The 20,801-nt window shown below is 46.9% G+C and overlaps 2 protein-coding genes across 3 annotated transcripts in view; one reads left to right on the top strand and one right to left on the bottom strand.

Moving 5' to 3' along the window:
* The window catches only part of CKM (creatine kinase, M-type), a 196,118-nt gene that overhangs the window by 143,385 nt on the left and 31,932 nt on the right, over positions 1-20,801 (bottom strand). The gene's annotated exons all lie outside the window — the stretch shown is intronic.
* The window catches only part of MARK4 (microtubule affinity regulating kinase 4), a 73,850-nt gene that overhangs the window by 39,072 nt on the left and 13,977 nt on the right, over positions 1-20,801 (top strand). For both annotated transcript variants that reach the window (XM_083753785.1, XM_083753784.1), the window contains exons 3-11: positions 171-224; positions 2,804-2,852; positions 3,031-3,096; positions 7,104-7,174; positions 9,431-9,487; positions 9,916-10,152; positions 12,945-13,064; positions 15,944-16,043; positions 19,624-19,757. In XM_083753785.1, the coding sequence (XP_083609911.1) occupies positions 171-224; positions 2,804-2,852; positions 3,031-3,096; positions 7,104-7,174; positions 9,431-9,487; positions 9,916-10,152; positions 12,945-13,064; positions 15,944-16,043; positions 19,624-19,757 (888 nt within the window). The remainder of the gene's footprint in view (positions 1-170; positions 225-2,803; positions 2,853-3,030; positions 3,097-7,103; positions 7,175-9,430; positions 9,488-9,915; positions 10,153-12,944; positions 13,065-15,943; positions 16,044-19,623; positions 19,758-20,801) is intronic.

Raw genomic sequence — 20,801 nt, forward strand, 5'->3', positions numbered from 1 at the left:
TTTTGGGCAGGTAGCATTCTTGCTGCTGTAGTAGCATACATAAGTAAATTTCTATATACAATTCAGGTTGTTCTGTCCCTATAATTCCCAAAATTGCATGGCCTTTCTCTCTCCCCCAGCCACCCCCACTTTTTCACCAGACTGATTTTCTGGCATTTCATTTCTTCCAGGTGGCTATAAAAATAATCGACAAGACGCAGCTGAATCCAACGAGCCTCCAGAAGGTGTGTATGTTTGTTGTTGTTTCAAACCCCCCCCCCTTTGATCAGAATTGTAGAACTCTAGATTTGGAAGGGACACCCAGAGTCATCTAGTCCAACCCCTTTGCAGTGCACAAATGCCCCAAAGGGTTTTTGGCACTGTTTGGCCCGGGGGTGGGGGGTATCAGGGACTGCAGGGGTCGGCTGCTGGGGAACACCATTACCCAGAGGGGATTCCCCAGGAGGGCGCTAAGAGACAAAAGGCGGCTGGGGGGAATGGACTCTGGAGGTGTAAATAATCATCATCATCATCATCATCATCATCATCATCATCATTTTATTATCTGTACCCCGCCCATCTGGCTGGGTTTCCCCAGCCACTCTGGGCAGCTTACAAATATTAAAAATACTTTAAAAACTTCCCTGAACAGGGCTGCCTTCAGATGTCTTCTAAACGTCAGGCAGTTGTTTATCTCTTAGACATCTGATGGGAGGGTGTTCCACAGGGCGGGTGCCACTACCGAGAAGGCCCTCTGCCTGGTTCCCTGTAACTTGGCTTCTCGCAGTGAAGGAACCGCCAGAAGGCCCTCAGCGCCAGACCTCAGTGTCCGGGCAGAATGATGGGGGTAGAGATGGTCCTTCAGGTATACTGGGCCTTTGAGGCCGTTTAGGGCTTTAAAGGTCAGCACCAACACTTTGAATTGTGCTCGGATATGTACTGGGAGCCAAGGAAGGTCTTTCAAGACTGCTGTTGGTGCTGACCTTTAAAGCCCTAAACAGCCTCGGTCCAGTATATCTGAAGGAGCATCTCCATCCCCATCGTTCTGCCCGGACACTGAGTGATTTTGACTCAAGGCAATCACCATTTTATAGTCCAAATTGGGAAAAATAAGTACAGTAAATGGACAAAAGTGTGAAGATTCACAAAATGTTTAGGGGTATGCATACCCCTGCGTACCCAGCCCCCCAGGGAAAAAAGCACTGGGACCCCGTTCTCTCTCTCTCTCTCTCTCTCTCTCTCTCTCTCTCTCTCCCTCCCTCCCTCCCTCCCTCCCTCCCTCTCTCTCTGGGATCTCTATCTCCCTCACGCCACTGACCCCCACCCCACCTTTCCCTCCACTGGTGTGCTCATTGCCAAAGACACCCATCGCTCTTCATCCCCCCCCCCCGCTTTCTGCCCCCCCTTCCCTAATTAGCGCCTGGAGTCCAAGTTGGTCGCTGTGGTAACGCCACCTCCTGCCAACATCTCGCTGTGGGGGAGGTTGTGGGGGGTGGAGCTGCTAATTAGCGGCTGGATTTTCCAGGCCAAATGAGCTTGGGGAAGATGGGGGGGGGGAGATGGATATTGAAGGCTTTTCCTCGCTCCCCCCCTTCAAATTAGTCATTTCCCCTGGCAAGGGGCTGGGGGAAGCTCCCTGTTCAATCCAGTCTTCCCAGTTGTAGCCAGACTGGCACTCACAGCATCCTTTTTGGGCGGGGGGGGGGAGGCCCTGTACTCCCTTGAAAGCCTCTTCCCTTCTCTGTCCTCTCCCCCCCCCCCCCGAAATTCATCTGCCATCCATCTCACAGCTCCTTTTAAGGGGAAAACCCCGCACGAAATGAGTGCCTCCCACTGACTGCCCCCATTGATGGGTTTCATAAACAGATCGCATTCCTAATCCTGACATTTAATTAAGAGAATCGTAGGACTGAGCTGTGCTGAAGAGGCAGTGTGGGGCAGTGGTTAGAGCGCACAACCTGGGAGAGATCAGGGTTCAGATTCCCCCAACTCGGCCACCTTGAAGCTCACTGGGAGAAAGCTTGTTTTCTGCTGCTCTAGAGTGGCTCAAACCAAAGGCAAGAGGGCCTCTGAGCGTGCGCAGAATGTTTTTTGTTGCTGCTGCCACTGCCAAATTGTAAGGGTTTGCCAGGATTATGGAGAGAGGCTTCCATGTTAAAGGTCTCTCGCCTTGGCACCTCTCCTCTTTAGAAATTAACCCCTCCTGCTAGCCGCCTTTGGAATAAAGGTAAAGGTAAAGGGACCCCTGACCATTAGGTCCAGTCGTGACCGACTCTGGGGTTGTGGCGCTCATCTCGCTTTACTGGCCGAGGGAGCCGGCGTACAGCTTCCGGGTCATGTGGCCAGCATGACTAAGCCGCTTCTGGTGAACCAGAGCAGCACACAGAAACGCCGTTTACCTTCCCGCCGCAGCGGGACCTATTTATCTACTTGCACTTTTGACGTGCTTTCGAACTGCTAGGTTGGCCGGAGCAGGGACTGAGCAATGGGAACTCACCCCGTCATTGGGATTTGAACCACCAACCTTCTGATCAGCAAGCCCTAGGCTCTGTGGTTTAACCCACAGTGCCACCTGCACCTTTGGAATACCTAAGAGTAAAGTATCTGTGGGGAGGAAATAACTGCCTCCAAAGCAATTTTGAGAACAGAGTTCACTTGGGGAGGAAGCCCACTTCCATTCCGAAAAAATCATTTTCCCAAATACAGTACGTTCTTGCAATGGGAACATGTGCAAAATGTGTGTTTGTGGGTGAAAACATGCGGCGACCGGCCCTTGGAGAGGATGACTTGGCTTAACCCACCTTCCTCCTCCCGTTTTTTGCAGCTCTTCCGAGAAGTCAGGATCATGAAGGGTCTGAATCACCCCAACATTGGTAAGAGAGGCAGGAGCCTGGAAAGAGGTCCACCTCCGTTCACAGTGGCAGCTGCCTTTCACTTAAGGAGCTTGAAGGCAGAACCAGGAGGGAGGGAGAGGGTCATGTTCAAGAAATCCAGGCAGATCTTTGCTCCGTGGAATCCGGGGGCTGAAATCTCTCTCTCTCGCTGTTGCAGTGAAACTCTTTGAGGTGATAGAGACGGAGAAGACACTCTACCTAGTGATGGAGTATGCCAGCGCAGGTGAGTCTTGGGAGATGTAGCGTTACCAAAGCAAGGAGGAATGGACTCTGATTAATAAAATACACACAAGGCTTGACCAGCAGGACTCTGGGTTGTTGTTGTTTAGTCGTGTCTGACTCTTCGTGACCCCCTGGACCAGAGCACGCCAGGCACTCCTGTCTTCCACTGCCTCCCGCAGTTGGGTCAAACTCATGTTTGTAGCTTCGAGAACACTGTCCCACCACCTCGTCCTCTGTCATCCCCTTCTCCTTGCGCCCTCCATCTTTCCCAACATCAGGGTCTTTTCCAGGGAGTCTTCTCTTCTCATGAAGTGGCCAAAGTCTTGGAGCCTCAGCTTCAGGATCTGTCCTTCCAGTGAGCACTCAGGGCTGATTTCCTTCAGAATGGAGAGGTTTGATCTTCTTGCAGTCCATGGGACTCTCAAGAGTCTCCTCCAGCACCAGAATTCAAAAGCATCCATTCTTCGGCGATCAGCCTTCTTGATGGTCCAGCTCTCACTTCCATACATCACTACTGGGAAAACCAGAGCTTGAACTATACAGACCTTTGTTGGCAAGGTGATGTCTCTGCATTTTAAGATGGAGCTGCCAATAATAATACCTGTCGACCCCTCGGCCCAGGTTGTTTTATTCACAAAAGAACTTTTTACACAGTGTTCGTAAGAACCAATCAGATTTCCTCTGAGCATTTCAAAAAACCACACGTGGGACAAAGTTAAAGTTAAAACTACAAAGAAACTATTTCCTTCTTGAGCATGCATAGTAAAAGTAAAGGGATCCCTGACCATTAGGTCCAGTTGCAGACGACTCTGGGGCGCTCATCTCGTTTTATTGGCCAAGGGAGCCGGCATACAACTTCCAGGTCATGTGGCCGGCATGACTAAGCCGCTTCTGGCACACCAGAGCAGCGCATGGAAATGCCGTTTACCTTCCCGCCAGAGTGGTACCTATTTATCTACTTGCACTTTGATGTGCTTTCAAACTGCTAGGTTGGCAGGAGCAGGGACCAAGCAACGGGAGCTCACCCCGTCATGGGGATTTGAACCGCCAACCTTCTGATCGGCAAGTCCTAGGCTCTGTGGTTTAACCCACAGCGCCACCCGCGTCCACACAGCATGCATAGTAGTCCAGAGTAAATAAAGTAGGAATAAAAGGAGGAATGCATTCAGCAAAACCCCAGAGGTCGTAAACAGGAATAAACAGGAGAGACAGGATGGCAGCATTTACCATCTCTTTGTGAACTCTCTTCCTGACCCTTAAGATCTAGCTAAAGATTAAACTAAATCAAAGTAGCCTACTATCTCTATGTATTGAGGATGCCTGATGAAGCAACTGGCCTGTATTTCAGAATGCATATACGTGCCTGTCATGTAGAGAAAGCAAAGGTGGAGAGGCCTGTGGGATTCAATCAGAAACTGATGTCAATGAATCAAACCCAGTCAATGCAATGCTTTCATCATGGACACAATGGCTTGCGCCATATTTCACCATTCCTCATAGCAATCCCACCTGACCCCCACACTCTGGATATTTGCACCCCTACAGAGGCACAGTTTCTTTCTTTCTTTGGCGATCCCTCATAGCCAAGTAAGATTGTCTTCCATAAACACGGTTTTAACAATGAGTCCGTAAGTGAAACTGGAGGCCAATTCTGGACCCACACCTCCTTCCACAGTGGGGACATTGGTTCCTGGGTGGGAGTTGATCACGGTGTGGATTTGCCAAGCATGCCTTCCTCTTAGCACGTTTCTCCCTTGCGTCTTGAGTTCGAGTGTCTTCAAAGCCCAGGACACTTTTCTCCAACTGGAGCTCTCGCAGGCCAGTGTTCCCCAGTTGTCAGTGTTTATGTTACATTTTTTTTAGATTTGCCTTGACACAGTCTTTAAACCTCTTTTGTTGACCACCAGCACTACGCTTTCCCTTTTAAAGTTTGGAATAGAGATGTTGCTTTGGAAGACGATAATCAGGCACAGTTTAGCTCCATGCCAGCCCTTGCCCAGTGCACTGTCCACCCACTGCCACAGCTCTGAGGCATTGCATCCATTTTATGACCTTGTTGCTCAATTCAATATTTTTGCATTTATTTATTTTTTAATGCACTGCGGTATTTTATATTTTGCTGTTACTTTGATTTATTTTTTATATTTATAATTTTACTGAGATTATTATAGTAAATTAAAATAAATAAGAAAACAGGAAAACAGAAAAAGAGGGCAGGTAAGAGAATACATAAAAAACCCATATTTTCATCCTTCCAATGTATTGATATCAATCTTTTTGCAGAAATGAGGTCACGGAGAATCCATTTATGCTGACCAATGATTACTTTTATTTATGATTATTTGGCAATGATTTATAGTAACTGTTGAGTCAACTTCTGTCCAGTCCTCATTTGCTGATATTTTGAGAATTAATTTCATTGCCTGCCATAATATTCTAATGGATTATGGACTATCACCTTATTCAGTGTAAGTTGTTTATTTTAAGTCATATTTTTAGACATTGTTTTGCATTGGGTCAGATTGCTGGAGGACGTGGGGGTCTTTGTTCTATATCTCGTTTTTTTCTACGGCTCGCAAGACACCTTGTGCACAGCTAGGGATTATTAGGAGAGGAATGGAAAATAGGACTGCCGATATCATATTGCTGTTCTGCAAAACTATGGATCAAGATTTACTATATATTTTTAACTGCCGCTATATCTGTATTGTCTCTGTTATACCCAATTGCAATGCAATGTATTCCTGTTGTGTTTTGTGATTTTCCTGATATTGTAAGTGAGCCGGAACTGGTCTGTGACCGTAATAATAAAATTCAATTCAGTGATGGAAGTTTATGAAAATAAGCATAGCCTGGGGAAAAGTGGAGAGGGGAAGTTTTTCTCCTTTTCTCATAATACCCACATTTAATTAGGCTGAATGTTGGAAGATGCAGGACAGATAAAAGGGGTTTTTCCCCCCATGCAGCACATAGTTAACCTTTGGAACTCCCTCCCACAGGAGCCAGTGGTGGGCACCCACTTGGGTGGCTTTAAAAGAGGAATAGACAAATTCATGGAGGAGGAAAGGGCTTCTCATGGCTACTAGCCAGGATGGCTCTGGCCTAACTCTGCAGTCGGAGGCAGCAGTGGTTCTGAATCCCAATTTCTGGAAGCAACAGGAGAGGAGAGCTGCTCTTGAACTCAGACCCCATTGGTTGTTTTTCCCCCCAATTTTTTTTTTTTTTTTGGTTTTCACGACATTATAAACAAACAAACACATAAGACAAACAAAGATAAATCAGAGCCTTATTGAAAATTACGCTTGTTAACATTGTTAAGTGACTTCCTCGCTTCCCCTTGGTTGAATTTCACTTCATATCCTTTTAACGGTTTTCCAAATCACAGTTCTTATAAAATTTAACTGAAACATTGACATCCTTAGATCTTCACATCATGAAATTAAACATATTAATTCGATGCTGAACATAAATAAAATCCTGAGCCAATTAAGTATCTGCAAGCTGTTTTCAGTTAATTTAACTTAACATATTTAACTAAGTAATCATTAAATTTAATCCACTCTTCCTGCTACTCCTCCTCCTTCTGGTCGCGGACTCTTCCGGTCAGGTCGGCTATCTCCGAAAAATCCATCATCTTCATCTGCCGTTCTTCTATCGTTGGTAATTCTTGGGTTTTCCACTTTTTAGCTAACAAAATACGAGCAGCAGTTGTGGCATACAAAAATAATTTAACATATTTCTTGGGCAATTCCAGACCTGTTATTCCAAGGAAAAAGGCCTCTGGTTTCTTTATAAATGTATATTTCAACATTTTTTTCCAATTCATTATAAATCTTTCCCCAGAAGTCTTTCACCTTGGGGCAGGTCCACCACATATGATAGAAGGTTCCTTCCTTTCTCAGATTCTATTGGGGCATCTGCTTGGCCACTGTGAGAACAGGATGCCACTGGCCTGATCCTGCAGCCTCTTCTGATGTTAGCCTAACGTCCTTTTCTCTCCGCCTGCAGGAGAAGTCTTTGACTACCTGGTTTCCCACGGGCGCATGAAGGAGAAGGAGGCTCGGGCCAAGTTCAGACAGGTGAGGAGAAGAGACCCCAGCCGGGGAACCGGTTGCTCTTTGGGTGCCAGAAAAAGGGTGAGGGATGATTGGCAGGAATGTGGCTTGGCTGATGTTTTGTTTTGTTTTTTAAAAAAATATTTAATTGTTTTTTCTATACAAACAACCGCCGCAACCAACAGAAACCATAATAACACTAATAACCTGACAATTCAGATTTGAATACACTGATATACCTATGGCTACACCTTTTTGTTTTTTTTGCATTTTATTTATTTATTAACATTCTTATATTACATCGGTGAACATTGTCATATTACATTACAGGACTTACTAGAATATAATTTCCAACATGTATACAAAAATTATAGACAAATTTTATATACCCAAAAAGAAAATGAAACAACAAAAAAGAAGAAAAGAACAAAGAAAAGAAAAGAAAAGAAAAGATTTTTTTCCAAAAATCATATACATACCAACACACTAGACCTCCTGTCTTTCCTGTTGTATATTCCTTTTTTACAAAGGAATGTACTCTTATTATTGTATATTTCTTTACATATTATCTAATACAGTGTTTTTCAACCTTTTTTGGGCAAAGGCACACTTGTTTCATGAAAAAAATCACGAGGCACACCAGCATTAGAAAATGTTAAAGAATTTAACTCTGTGCCTATATTGACTATATATAAAGTAATTCTCTTGAATAGGAATCAAATAAACACAAAGAAAGTATTTTATAATTACTTTATTATGAAATAGTAAGTAAACAGAAATATGAAAAGTTATAAAATACTTTATTTTTAAATCTTTTGAATTTTTCAATTTTTCCCACGGCACACCAGGCAACATCTCGCGGCACACTAGTGTGCCACGGAACAGTGGTTGAAAAACACTGATCTAATACATTCCTATATCAGTATGTGCTCTTAGTCTTATTATTAGTCTCACTCCAATGTCAATCCAATGTTAGCATAGATAGCGAACCTTTACTGTATTTTGGAACATATGTTTTATATCTATCCCACTTTTCCATAAATTTTTGTTTTGAATTGCCTCTCAGGGCAATATTTTTAACAATATTTCCCCACCACTATCCGCCTTATCGCTTAAATATTCTTTCCAGATTTCTTCATATTTATCCGTTCTTAATTTGCGTCAACATGCAATTCGTTCGTTTGCAGCTAATCTGTCCATATTATCAATCCATGTGCTCAATGGAATCTTTTTGCGGCTCTTCCAATTCATCAAAACAAGCTTTTTTTGCTTCTAATATAGCACGGTACATCCATTTTTTTTTTTACCCCTTGTAATCTCCCATGTATTCCGGAATATAATTTAGAATTAAATTCAATTCCCCTACATAACAATTTCTTTTTGGCTGATGTTCTGGGGCAGAGAGGATATCAGACACTCCCTGGTCCAGATCCATCCCCTATGACTTTCTCACGTGGCCAAGCATTGATTTCCTTTCTCTTTCCAGCCGAGGGGGCGGGGTAAGGATTGATCCTGGCAGCCTGGCTTTAAAGGGGGGGCACTCAGGACTCTGGATGGGGGGGGGAGACAGAGGGAGTGTCATCTCTGCAGGAGGTGGGAGAGCCTTTCAGGATCTTTCCCACACCCCAGGACATTTGCACCCACCACATTATCTCCCGCTTGGACTACTGCAATGCGCTCTACATGGGGCTAACTTTGAAGGTGACCTGGAAACCACAACTAATCCAGAATACGGCAGCTAGACTGGGGACTGGGGGCAGCCGCCGAGACCACATAACACCAGTCCTGAAAGACCTACATTGGCTCCCAGTACGTTTGCAAGCACAATTCAAAGTGTTGGAGCTGACCTTTAAAGCCCTCAATGGCCTCAAAGGCCCAATATACCTGAAGGAGCGTCTCCACGCCCATTGTTCAGCCCGGACACTGAGGTCTAGCGCTCAGGGCCTTCTGGCGGCTCCCTCACTGTGAAAAGTGAGGCTATAGGGAACCAGGCAGAGGGCCTTCTTGGTGGTGGCACCCGCCCTGTGGAACGCCCTCCCACCAGACGTCAAAGAGATAAACAACTACCTGACATTTAGAAGACATCTGAAGGCAGCCCTGTTCAGGGAAGTTTTTAATGTGTGACATTTTGATGTATTTTTAATCCTTGTTGGAAGCCACCCAGAGTGGCTGGGGAAACCCAGCCAGATGGGCGGGCTACAAATACATTATTATTATTATTATTATTATTATTATTATTATTATTATTATTATTATTATATTTCTTCTTCTCGCTCCTAGATTGTCTCGGCTGTACACTACTGTCACCAGAAGAACATTGTCCACAGGGACCTGAAGGTGAGGGGGCTCTTGGCTGCTCCCCTCCATTTCCTCTCCCTCCCTCCCACCCCGTCCCAGTAACTACGATGCCATGAGCACCACGTCACTCAGTAGAACAGCTGGGCTGGCAAAATTCGGGGTGCAGGCCTCTGCCCTGGACTTCACCTCCATCTGTAAAATGGGCATAATTATTACCCTATCGGATGAGCAGGGCTGGGGGGGCGGACAGAGGGGGCCTTCAGCATTTTCTCTGCTTCGTGCCGGCTCTTAAGAACCCAAATCCAGGTACCCCAAAGCTGATTCAGATTCCTAGAATTTTTCTGTGCCCCTCGCCTTGCTGGGGGTTGGGCTAGTTGACCTTTGGGGGTCCCTTCCAACTTTCCAGCTCTATCGTTCTGTGACTTCACCGTCCGTTCTGTGACTCTCCCCTCCGCCACCAAAAACAGGCCGAGAACCTTTTGCTGGACGCCGACGCCAACATAAAGATCGCCGACTTTGGGTTCAGCAACGAGTTCACGTTGGGCTCCAAGCTGGACACCTTTTGCGGGAGCCCCCCCTACGCCGCCCCAGAACTCTTCCAGGGCAAGAAGTACGACGGCCCCGAGGTGGACATCTGGAGCCTGGGGGTTATCCTCTATACGCTGGTCAGCGGCTCCCTGCCTTTCGACGGGCAGAACCTCAAGGTGGGGCAGAGTGGGGTCGCCAGGAAGCCTTGAAGGGGGAAGTGGGGGGTTATGGGGCCAGAGACAGGCCCAGCGGACTGCGGGGTCTCCCAAGCCAGAAGCAGAGATAGGGTGGGGGGCAAGGAGGGGATCTATTTGGGCCCCTTGAACTTTTCTCTTTTTGCAGACAGGTGGTGTTTTTTCAGGTTAAGAACCGTTTTATTCGAATTCGGGATTTTTACATACATTACAGGTGAAACTCGGAAAATTAGAATATTGTGGAAAAGTTCATTTATTTCAGTAATTCAACTTAAAAGGTGAAACTAATATATGAGATAGACTCATGACATGCAAAGCGAGATATGTCAAGCCTTTATTTGTTGTAATTGTGATGACCATGGCGTACAGCTGATGAAAACCCCAAATTAACAATCTCACAAAATTAGAATATTAAATGAAATCAGCAAAACAAGGATTGCAAATAGAGCAATATTGGACCTCTGAGAAGTAGAAGCATGCATATGTACTCAGTACTTGGTTTGGGCCCCTTTTGCATCAATTAATGCTGAAATAAATGAACTTTTCCACGATATTCTAATTTTCCGAGTTTCACCTGTATATTATCTCCTTCCAATTTTTAAATTTCCTGTACAATTTTTTCCTTTCCCTTCCTCCCTTCCCACCCCCACCCCCATATCCATATCCATTGGAAGGGTTCAAACAGTTATCCTCAGCCACGGGCATAGTGTCTTTTGTTTCCACCGAACGTCTTTTGTTCCAGTAGTTTTTAATCCATTGAAGACAGGGGTCCCATCTGTTCCTTATCGTGGTGGACTTGACCTTCCATGTTGTTTCCTGTGACATGACTACGACAATGTCCAACTGAATAAGTTCACGCAAATAACTGTTCCATGCCTTTACTTGCAGACAGCTTTGTTGGAATAGCGTAAGGGGTTCCTCTCCCCAAAAGCTACACTTCTCCCCTGAATTGTACAACATCCTGTCTTTTGTGTTCTATGTAGTGGAAATGGTTCCCAAATCAATCTTTTACAGGGGCAGACTTCAGAACTCCTCGCCTGTTGACATCAGGCAGGTTGCCTTCACTGTACTCCTGCCTGCTAAGGCAGCTGGGCATGTTTAGCCTGGAGAAGAGGAGGTTAAGGGGTGATATGATAGCCATGTTCAAATATATAAAAGGATGTCACATAGAGGAGGGAGAAAGGTTGCTTTCTGCTGCTCCAGAGAAGCGGACACAGAGCAATGGATCCAAACTACAAGAAAGAAGATTCCACCTAAACATTAGGAAGAACTTCCTGACAGTAAGAGCTGTTTGACAGTGGAATTTGCTGCCAAGGAGTGTGGTGGAGTCTCCTTCTTTGGAGGTCTTTAAGCAGAGGCTTGACAACCATATGTCAGGAGTGCTCTGATGGTGTTTCCTGCTTGGCAGGGGGTTGGAATCGATGGCCCTTGGGGTCTCTTCCAACTCTATGATTCTGTGATTCTATGATTCATATTTATTTAGGCAAAGTCTACCCAGACATAATAATAATAATAGTAACAACAACAACATATTCCTGTAATAAAAAGGTAAAGGGACCCCTGACCATCAGGTCCAGTCGTGACCGACTTAGGGGTTGCTGCGCTCATCTCGCTTTACAGGCCAAGGGAGCCGGCAAACATCTTCCGGGTCATGTGGCCAGCATGACTAAGCCGCTTCTGGCGAACCAGAGCAGCGCACGGAAACACCGTTTACCTTCCCGCTGGAGCGGTACCTATTTGTCTACTTGCACTGGCGTGCTTTCGAACTGCTAGATTGGCAGGAGCAGGGACCGAGCAACGGGAGCTCACCCCGTCGCAGGGATTTGAACCACGGACCTTCTGATCGGCAAGTCCTAGGCTCTGACATAATAATAATAGTAACAACAACAACATATTCCTGTAATAGATTATTATAAATAAGAATACATTTATTATTACATTGTCACTGGTCATTTCATTGTTTTATCCATTTTGTGAACCCCTTCAAAGTTCATTTCTTTTTTAACGATCACGCAGTACGTAACTTTTATGAAATAAACTGATAAAAAAGACCTGAAACAAAAGGATGAGGAACCAGAGAAAAGAATGACTATGTGACAAAATGTGAAAACCGCATATTATGCACGTCCCACCCAGATATTGCCGGTTCCTCTGCCCAGCAGCTCTTTATTTTATTTTTGTTTCATAAAATTTGCAGACCGCTTGGTTATAACAACCCTCAGAGCAGCTTGCAAAAGAGATTTCGGAAATAAAGCTATCACCAAGGAAGATGAACAGTAGTTTAAAACTTTTGAAAACTCACATCAGCGTTCTAAACATCCCAGCGGAATTGTCTAAAGAAAAATGTTTTTTAGCAGAGACCAAATTATATCATAGTTACTATATTTATTCAAATCCCACCTTTTTCCCAGACCAGGAATCGAGAATAGTGAAGGCACTTGCCTGATGTCAATAGGCAGGGAGTTCCACAGGGAAAATCCCTGAGCGCCGAGGTGTTACAGGCCTCGCTTCTGTCAGCAATAGTGCTGCAGCATTCCTTAACCACCTACGACCCCAGGCTGTGGCTTATGGGGCGGGAACCAGTGGCGGTGGCGCCCACATAGACTGGGAGCACTATTAACTCCTTGTGGGTGCCCTTCCGCACCCCAAACCTCCCGTTTTTCTGCTGGTAGAGGTCCAGGCTGACCCAAAAGCAGGGGAAAGGAGGGTGAATTTGAGGCAGGACGGGGGAACCCGGTTTGGATATGACTGACGTTTCCACCTGCTCAATCCAGGAGCTGCGGGAACGAGTGCTTCGTGGCAAATACCGCGTGCCCTTCTACATGTCCACGGACTGCGAGAACATCCTGCGGCGCTTCTTGGTCCTGAACCCCTCCAAGCGCTGCACCCTAGAGGTAGGGGCACCTAAGATGGCTGGGTGTGGGGGGGAGAAGAGGGGCTTAGTGAGTGGGCCTGGTGAAGATGCCCGGGGGGGGGGCGGCTGAGCCACGTCCCAAGGACCAGGGCTTTACTGGGGGGGGAGAGAGAGAGAGAGAGAGAGAGAGAGATTCCAACATTGAAGATTGAGGTTGAATCCTGACAAGACAGAAGTACTGTTTTGGGGGGACAGGGGGCTAGCTGGTGTGGGGGATTCCCTGGTCCTGAATGGGATAACTGTGCCCCTGAAGGAGCAGGTGTGCAGCCTGGGAGTCATTTTGGACTCACAGCTGTCCATGGAGGCGCAGGTTAATTGTGTGTCCAGGGCGGCTGTCTACCAGCTCCACCTGGTACGCAGGATGAGACCCTCCCTGCCCACAGACTGTCTCGCCAGAGTGGTGCATGCTCTGGTTATCTCCCGCTTGGACTACTGTAATGCACTCTACGTGGGGCTACCTTTGAAGGTGACCCGGAAACTGCAATTAATCCAGAATGCGGCAACTAGACTGGGGACTGGAAGTGGCTGCCGAGACCATATAACACCGGTCCTGAAAGACCTACATTGGCTCCCAGTATGTTTCCAAGCACAATTCAAAGTGTTGGTGCTGACCTTTAAAGCCCTAAATGGCCTCGGTCCAGTATACCTGACGGAGCGTCTCCACCTCCATTTTTCTGCCCGGACACTGAGGTCCAGCTTTGAGGGCCTTCTGGCGGTTCCCTCATTGCGAGAAGTGAGGTTACAGGGAACCAGACAGAGGGCCTTCTCAGTAGTGGCGCCCGCCCTGTGGAACGCCCTCCCTTCAGATGTGAAGGAAATAAGCAGCTATCCTATCTTTAAAAGACATCTGAAGGAAGCCCTGTTCAGGGAAGTTTTTAATATTTAATTCTGTACTGTTTTTAACATTTGATTGGGAGCCGCCCAGAGTGGCTGGGGAAACTCAGCCAGATGGGCAGAGTATAAATAAATTATTATTATTATTATTATTATTATTATTATTAGGGGGATGGACTAGATGGCCACTGGAGGGTCCCTTCCAATCCTACCATTCTTTGATTCCATAAGAGCCTGCTGGATCAGGCCCAGTGGGGCCCATCCAGTCTGGCAGCATGCTGTTCTCCCAGTGGCCAAGTGCCCCCGAAGAACCTAGGGATCTAGGGAAGACTGGAAAACATTTATTGAATACATGGGCAATAACTGTGCACAGCTGAAAATGCTGGCAGCGCTGAGATCAATTCAACAGTTACGATGGACGTAATAATGGAATACTGAATGGGGGATAGTTTCTGCAAAACACGCAGGGATTCAGGATATGTAAAATGAACCATGGAAAGAGAAGAAAGGAAGTCATTGGTGTTTTAAGGAGGTAGAAATCAGTGTTTTAAATGGTAAAACGGAAAATTGGATAAAAATTATATAATATAAAAAATAGATTGCCTCTGGGCCGTAAAAACATAAGAAAAGCCAGCCCAAAGGGGGCTTCCTCTTAGTCCAGCATCCTATTCCCACATTGGCCAACCGGATGCCCATTAGGAGAAACCCGCAGTCAGGATCCGGGTGCAAGAGCAACTCTTGCCTCCTGCCATTTCTGGCGACTGGCATTCGGAAGCGTTGACCCGCTGCTTGCTTTTTCTTCCCTGTTCTCTAAGCCATTGCTTGAGACGTTGCTTGTTCCCTGGGGGAGAACGAGGGAGCGCAGCTGGTGCCCCCGCCTCCTCCAAGCCACCATTTCAATTCTCCAGCTCCATCTTCTGCCCTCCAACCCGTTTCGCCTTACAGGAAGCTGTTGCTGCTGTGAGAGGAGACCTTTAATTAGCTAATGTCTCCGTGGGATCTGGCCCTGCCCACCCGCCTCTCCCTCCCCCCCTCCCCCCACGGATGGCTGTAATTAGCCTAATCGACTCAGGGATAATTATACCGTGTGTCAGGGAGGCAGAGAGCAGCCTCAGCTCCCTGCCTGCCTGCCTGCCTTTTCCCCCAGCGTAGTTCGCAGGCTTCTGTGGGGGGGGGGGATGCTGAGAGATGGGGTGAGGGTGCCCTGATTGTGTGTTGGGGGGGTGTCTTCTTTGCCGAGGGGGTCCCTTCTGGCTAAAGATGATCTCAGAGCCTCTGCTTTCCTGAGTTCAGATGTTGTTGTTTTTAAAAGGAAGCTGTCTTACTCATCGTCAGGGTGTTGATCCATCTAGTGCAATACTGTCTTCACGGACCGGCAGCTGCTCTCGAGGATTTTTAAGCAGAGAGCCCCTCCCAGCCTTACCTGGATTTGAACCCAAGACCCCTTCTGCTTGCAAAGCAGATGCTCTGAGCTGCGGCCCTGTTGTTGTTCGTTTTATTTTATTAAAAGCGAGTTTGTTCCTGCAGCTGTTTTGTGACGAGCAAGGGTGCCCTTGAGCAGGTGCAGAGTGCCTCTCCCTCACGGCTGAGCTTGCAGGAATTTGAAAGCGCAAACGATACATGGGGTGACCTAGCAAAATGCTAAGATGCATGTTGGGTGCAAACAATTTTGAGGTGCAAACGATTTCGTAAACCTAGCACTGGATCAAGTCCAACTGAATGAACTACTTCAACTGAATAGTTTTCATTGGGCTTTGAATAAGCGTGCAATTAATTGTGACTGTTCTGGATTTTATGGCGCTGTTGCCTTCCTTAGTGTGCCATGCAAAGGGCTATTCCGAAAAATGGTTTTTTTATATAAGTTAGGGTAGAGCCACTGGGAGTGAGTCTGTGGAAACCCCCCAAAAGTTAGGGACCAACTGGGGTTAGAGAGAAAGGGGCTTACAGGCATGGACAGAGGGTGTGTGTGTGTCTAGGCCTCCCCTTCTCGCCCCTCCCTTTCACGAACGCTCTTCTTCTCCTCAGCAAATCATGAAAGACAAGTGGATCAATATTGGCTACGAGGGGGACGAACTAAAACCCTATAAAGAGCCGGAAGAGGACTTCGCAGACGCCAAGCGCATCGGTAAGGGCGTGTGGTGTGTTTTCGCTGGGTATGAAACAGCAGGTGCTGCCACACTCAAAGACGGATTTCTTGCAAATGTGGACCCTGCAACAGGGTCAGTTCTGTTAAGTTGTGGGTGAACATATCAGACGACACAGCGATTGTCAAACGGCTCTCGTTTATTCACCGGCCAGAACAGAACTGAACTGAAGGGTTCAGCCAGCCTGCTTATATAGAGCTCCACTAGAAAACAATTGGGACGCGGGTGGCGCTGTGGGTAAAACTTCAGTGCCTAGGACTTGCTGATTGAAAGGTCGGCGGTTCGAATCCCCGCGGCGGGGTGCGCTCCTGTTGCTCGGTCCCAGCGCCTGCCAACCTAGCAGTTCGAAAGCACCCCCGGGTGCAAGTAGATAAATAGGGACCGCTTACCAGCGGGAAGGTAAACGGCGTTTCCGTGTGCTGCGCTGGCTCGCCAGATGCAGCTTTGTCACGATGGCCACGTGACCCGGAAGTGTCTCCAGACAGCGCTGGCCCCCGGCCTCTTAAGTGAGATGGGCGCACAACCCTAGAGTTGGACACGACTGGCCCGTACGGGCAGGGGTACCTTTACCTTTTTAGAACACAACTGTAACCATTTTCTGTAACTATCCAATCACTGAACGTCACTTTCAATCCCTTATTTGCATATGTGGACCTGAGGGAAAACTATCTACAGTATCCCCCTGCTGGCCCAGGGTGAGAACTTCAGTACATAACAGGTTCCACACTTTGAAGCAGTCGGGGGACAGGGGCTGGGCAGGTGTGGAGGACTCCCTGGTCCTGAATGGGGTAACTGTGCCCCTGAAGGACCAGGTGTGCAGCCTGGGAGTCATTTGGGACTCACAGCTGTCCATGGAGGCGCAGGTCCATTCTGTGTCCAGGGCAGCTCCATCTGATACGCAGGATGAGACCCTCCCTGCCCGCAGACTGTCTTGCCACAGTGGTGCATGCTCTGGTTATCTCCCGCTTGGACAACTGCCATGTGCTCTATGTGGGGCTACCTTTGAAGGTGACCCGGAAACTCCAACTAATCCAGAATGCGGCAGTAGACTGGTGACTGGAAGTGGCTGCTGAACACCGGTCCTGAAAAACCTACATTGGCTCCCAGTACGTTTCTGAGCACAATTTGAAGTGTTGGCGCTGACCTTTAAAACCCTAAAGGGCTTGGCCCAGTATACCTGAAGGAGCGTCTCCATCCCCATCATTCTACCCAGACACTGAGGTCCAGCGCCGAGGGCCTTCTGGCGGTTCCCTCACTGCAAGATGTGAGGTTACAGGGAACCAGGCAGAGGGCCCTCTCAGCAGATGTCAGGGAAATAAATTACTATCTGACTTTTAGAAGACATTTGAAGGCAGCCCCTGTACAGGGAAGTTTTTAATGTATGATGTTTTATCACATTTTTAACATTCTGTTGGGAGCTGCCTAGCATGGCTGGGGAAACCCAGCCAAGTGGGCAGGGTATAAGTAATTAATTATGATGATGATATTGGGTGAGTTGATCTTGCAGGTAAACTGGTCCCAAATTGTTACGGGCTTTATACACCAGCTCCTATCCCAGGTGCTGCTTTTGACCTTTAAAGCCCTTCACGGCCTAGGACCCTCGTACCTACGGGACCGCCTCTCCCGGTATGCCCCATGGAGAGCCTCAAGGTCCATAAATAGAAACACCCTAGAGGCCCCAGGCCCTAAGGAAGTTAGATTAGCTTCAACCAGAGCCAAGGCCTTTTCAGTGATGGCTCCGGCCTGGTGGAACTCTCTGCCTCATGAGACCAGGGCCCTGCAGGATCTGATTTCTTTCCGCAGGGCCTGCAAGGCAGAGTTGTTCCGCCTGGCCTTTGGCTTGAAGCCAATTTGATTCCCTCCCTCCCTCTCTTTCTTTTTTCTTTTCCTTCTCCTCCTGCAATGAGGCTACATTTTAATATTTTAATGTTCCATTATTTTAATGTTGTATTTTATTTTTGTTTTTAAGTTGTAATCATTCATCTTGTTTTTATTATTGCTTGTAAGCCGCTCTGAGCCCGGCCTTGGCTGGGGAGGGCGGGGTATAAATAAAAAATTATTATTATTATTACTCTTTGTATAGAAGCTGATAATCAGTCCAAGATAACGAAAGAGTTTTGCAATGTAAGGGGAGACCCCTGCTTTTGGTTTTTTTAAAGTCACGAACAAAATAAATTTGTGCCTTTCAATCCCCAAGGAGTTCTTGTGCTTCAAGCGTTGTGCCGATTTTGTTTTCTTGCTTATTTATTCCATAATAAGAATAAGAATAAATTTTATTTATACCCTGCCCTCCCAAGCCAAGACCGGGCTCAGGGCAGCTAACACCAGGTATAAAAACAATTGATTAAATTACAACTTAAAAACAAGATTAAAATACGACATTAAAATGCAGCCTCATTTCAGTAGAAACTCAAATTAAAAACTTTTTTGGGGGATGAAAACGTCAAATCTCCACCAAGGTCAACTATCCAGACTGGTCCTAGGTGGGCCAGAAAAAAGCCAGGGAAGTCCCCAAATAGGAGTTCCATCACAAAAGGAGAAAGGAAAAAGGGGGAGGGGATCGAGTTGATTCTAAGCCAAAGTGCTGTTTCCCATACTGTTTTGCCGGGCAGCTGCCCTTCAAGTTGTTCCAGGTCCTGGTTATCCTCAGCCTGGCCGCTAGGAGAAGAGAACTTACTGGGGACTTAAAGCTGCAAATTTAATATTATCTCCCGTGAAAAAGACTGAGGAGAGCTGGCTCCAGGCATTGGGTGACATTTTGTCCGCTTTTTATTTGGACAAACACTTCCTCCCAGAACTCGGAAAGTCATCGAAAGATAGGATTGTAGAGTTGGAAGGGGGTACCCAAAGGTCATCCAGCCCAACCCCCATGATGGAGAAATCCTAACTAAAGCATCCATGACAGAGGGCCATCCAACCTCTGCCTAAAACCCTCCAAGGAAGGAGGATGTGCCAGCTTCTGAGAAAAGCCCGTTCCACAGCCAAATGGCTCTAACTAACCCTAAGAAAGTCGGGACATGGGTGGCGCTGTGGGTTAAACCACAGAGCCTAGGACTTTCCGATCAGAAGGTTGGCGGTTCGAATCCCACGACGGGGTGAGCTCCCGTTGCTCGGTCCCTGCTCCTGCCAACCTAGCAGTTCAAAAGCACGTCAAAGTGCAAGTAGATAAATAGGTACCGCTCTGGCGGGAAGGTAAACGGCGTTTCCGTGCGCTGCTCTAGTTCGCCAGAAGCGGCTTAGTCCTGCTGGCCACATGACACAGAAGCTGTACGCCGGCTCCCTTGGCCAATAAAGCGAGATGAGCGCCGCAACCCCAGAGTCGGTCACGACTGGACCTAATGGTCAGGGGTGCCTTTACCTTTAATCCTAATCAAAATCCTTCCTAACGTTTAGCCAGACTCTCCTTCCTTGCCATTTGAATCCATTGGTTCGGATCCTGCCCTCTGGAGCAGCAGAAAACACCTTTTAACTTCCTCCGTCTGAGCCACTTTCCCTTGTGTCGCGTAAGTTGGTGACTTAGAGGCTAACCTTCTTCGCCGTCTCTTTCCTCTCTCTGCCCAGAAGTGATGGTGGGCATGGGCTACACCCGCGATGAGATCAAGGAAGCGCTGACCGGCCAGAAGTACAACGAGGTCACGGCCACCTACCTCCTGCTGGGCAGGAAGAACGAGGTGAGGCCTGGGGTTACGGGCGGGGTGGGGGTGTTGCAGGTATCTGAAGAAGTGTGCATGCACACGAAAGCTCATACCAAGAACTAACTTAGTTGGTCTTTAAGGTGCTACTGGAAGGAATTTGTTTTGTTTTGACTATGGCAGACCAACACGGCTACCTATCTGTAGCAGGAATTTATGTCTAGGTTGGGGGGTTGCCCCTCCAGCAGATATCATGCACATGCAGCCCACTACCAAAATCAGCACCATCGCTTTTGTGACTTCTGTGACTTGTCCCCACAAAACACTTCATCACAGTTTCTTCCTACCTATTCAAAGGGCCTTTGCTGCACGACACCAAATGTAAGAATTCACTGATAAATGCATCTCTGTACTGGCTCAGTGGGAAAACTTCAGAAATTCATCTTGACATGTGAGCTCAGCTCCTCAGCAGCCCCTCTGCCTGAGTGATAATCCCTGGGATCCTGATACCTGAGTGCCAGACAGGTAGCCAGTCCAGAAAGAACAAACCCAGATGAAGACAAAAGGGTGTGATTAATTTGGCTGGGAAACAGGGAAATGTAAATATCTCTTTTGTTTCACTTGATGGGTGTTTGGTGGAGGGCAAGAGGAACCATGGGGCAGGGTCCAGGATGCTCAGATTACTGCCACCAGACCTCCCCTTTCATGATGTAACTGTGATGTATGAGTGATGTAGTTTGTGGTGTGATGAACCGGCTTATACTCGAGTCAATAACTTTCCCAGTTTTTTGTGCTAAAATTAGATGCCTTGGCTTATATGCTGGTTGGCTTATACTCAAGTATATATGGTATATATTATTTATGATTTTCAGTTTTATACATTTAAATCATTTTTCAATCATTTCAGCATTTCAGAACTTGGCTTCCTTCCCCCTCTTCCTGCAGTTCTTTAAATTTATTTTTAATATTTTCCACGTATTCCACTTAATTTGCTCATTTATTCATCTAAATATGTACTCTTATAAAACTGTGGGTTATTACAATAATCCCACCAATGTCCTTATCTGTTTCCAGTTTGCTTGTAAATATTCCATCAACCATTTCCAT

This window comes from Podarcis gaigeae, assembly GCF_964106915.1.
Source record: "Podarcis gaigeae genome assembly, chromosome: 8".
Lineage (NCBI taxonomy): Eukaryota > Metazoa > Chordata > Lepidosauria > Squamata > Lacertidae > Podarcis > Podarcis gaigeae.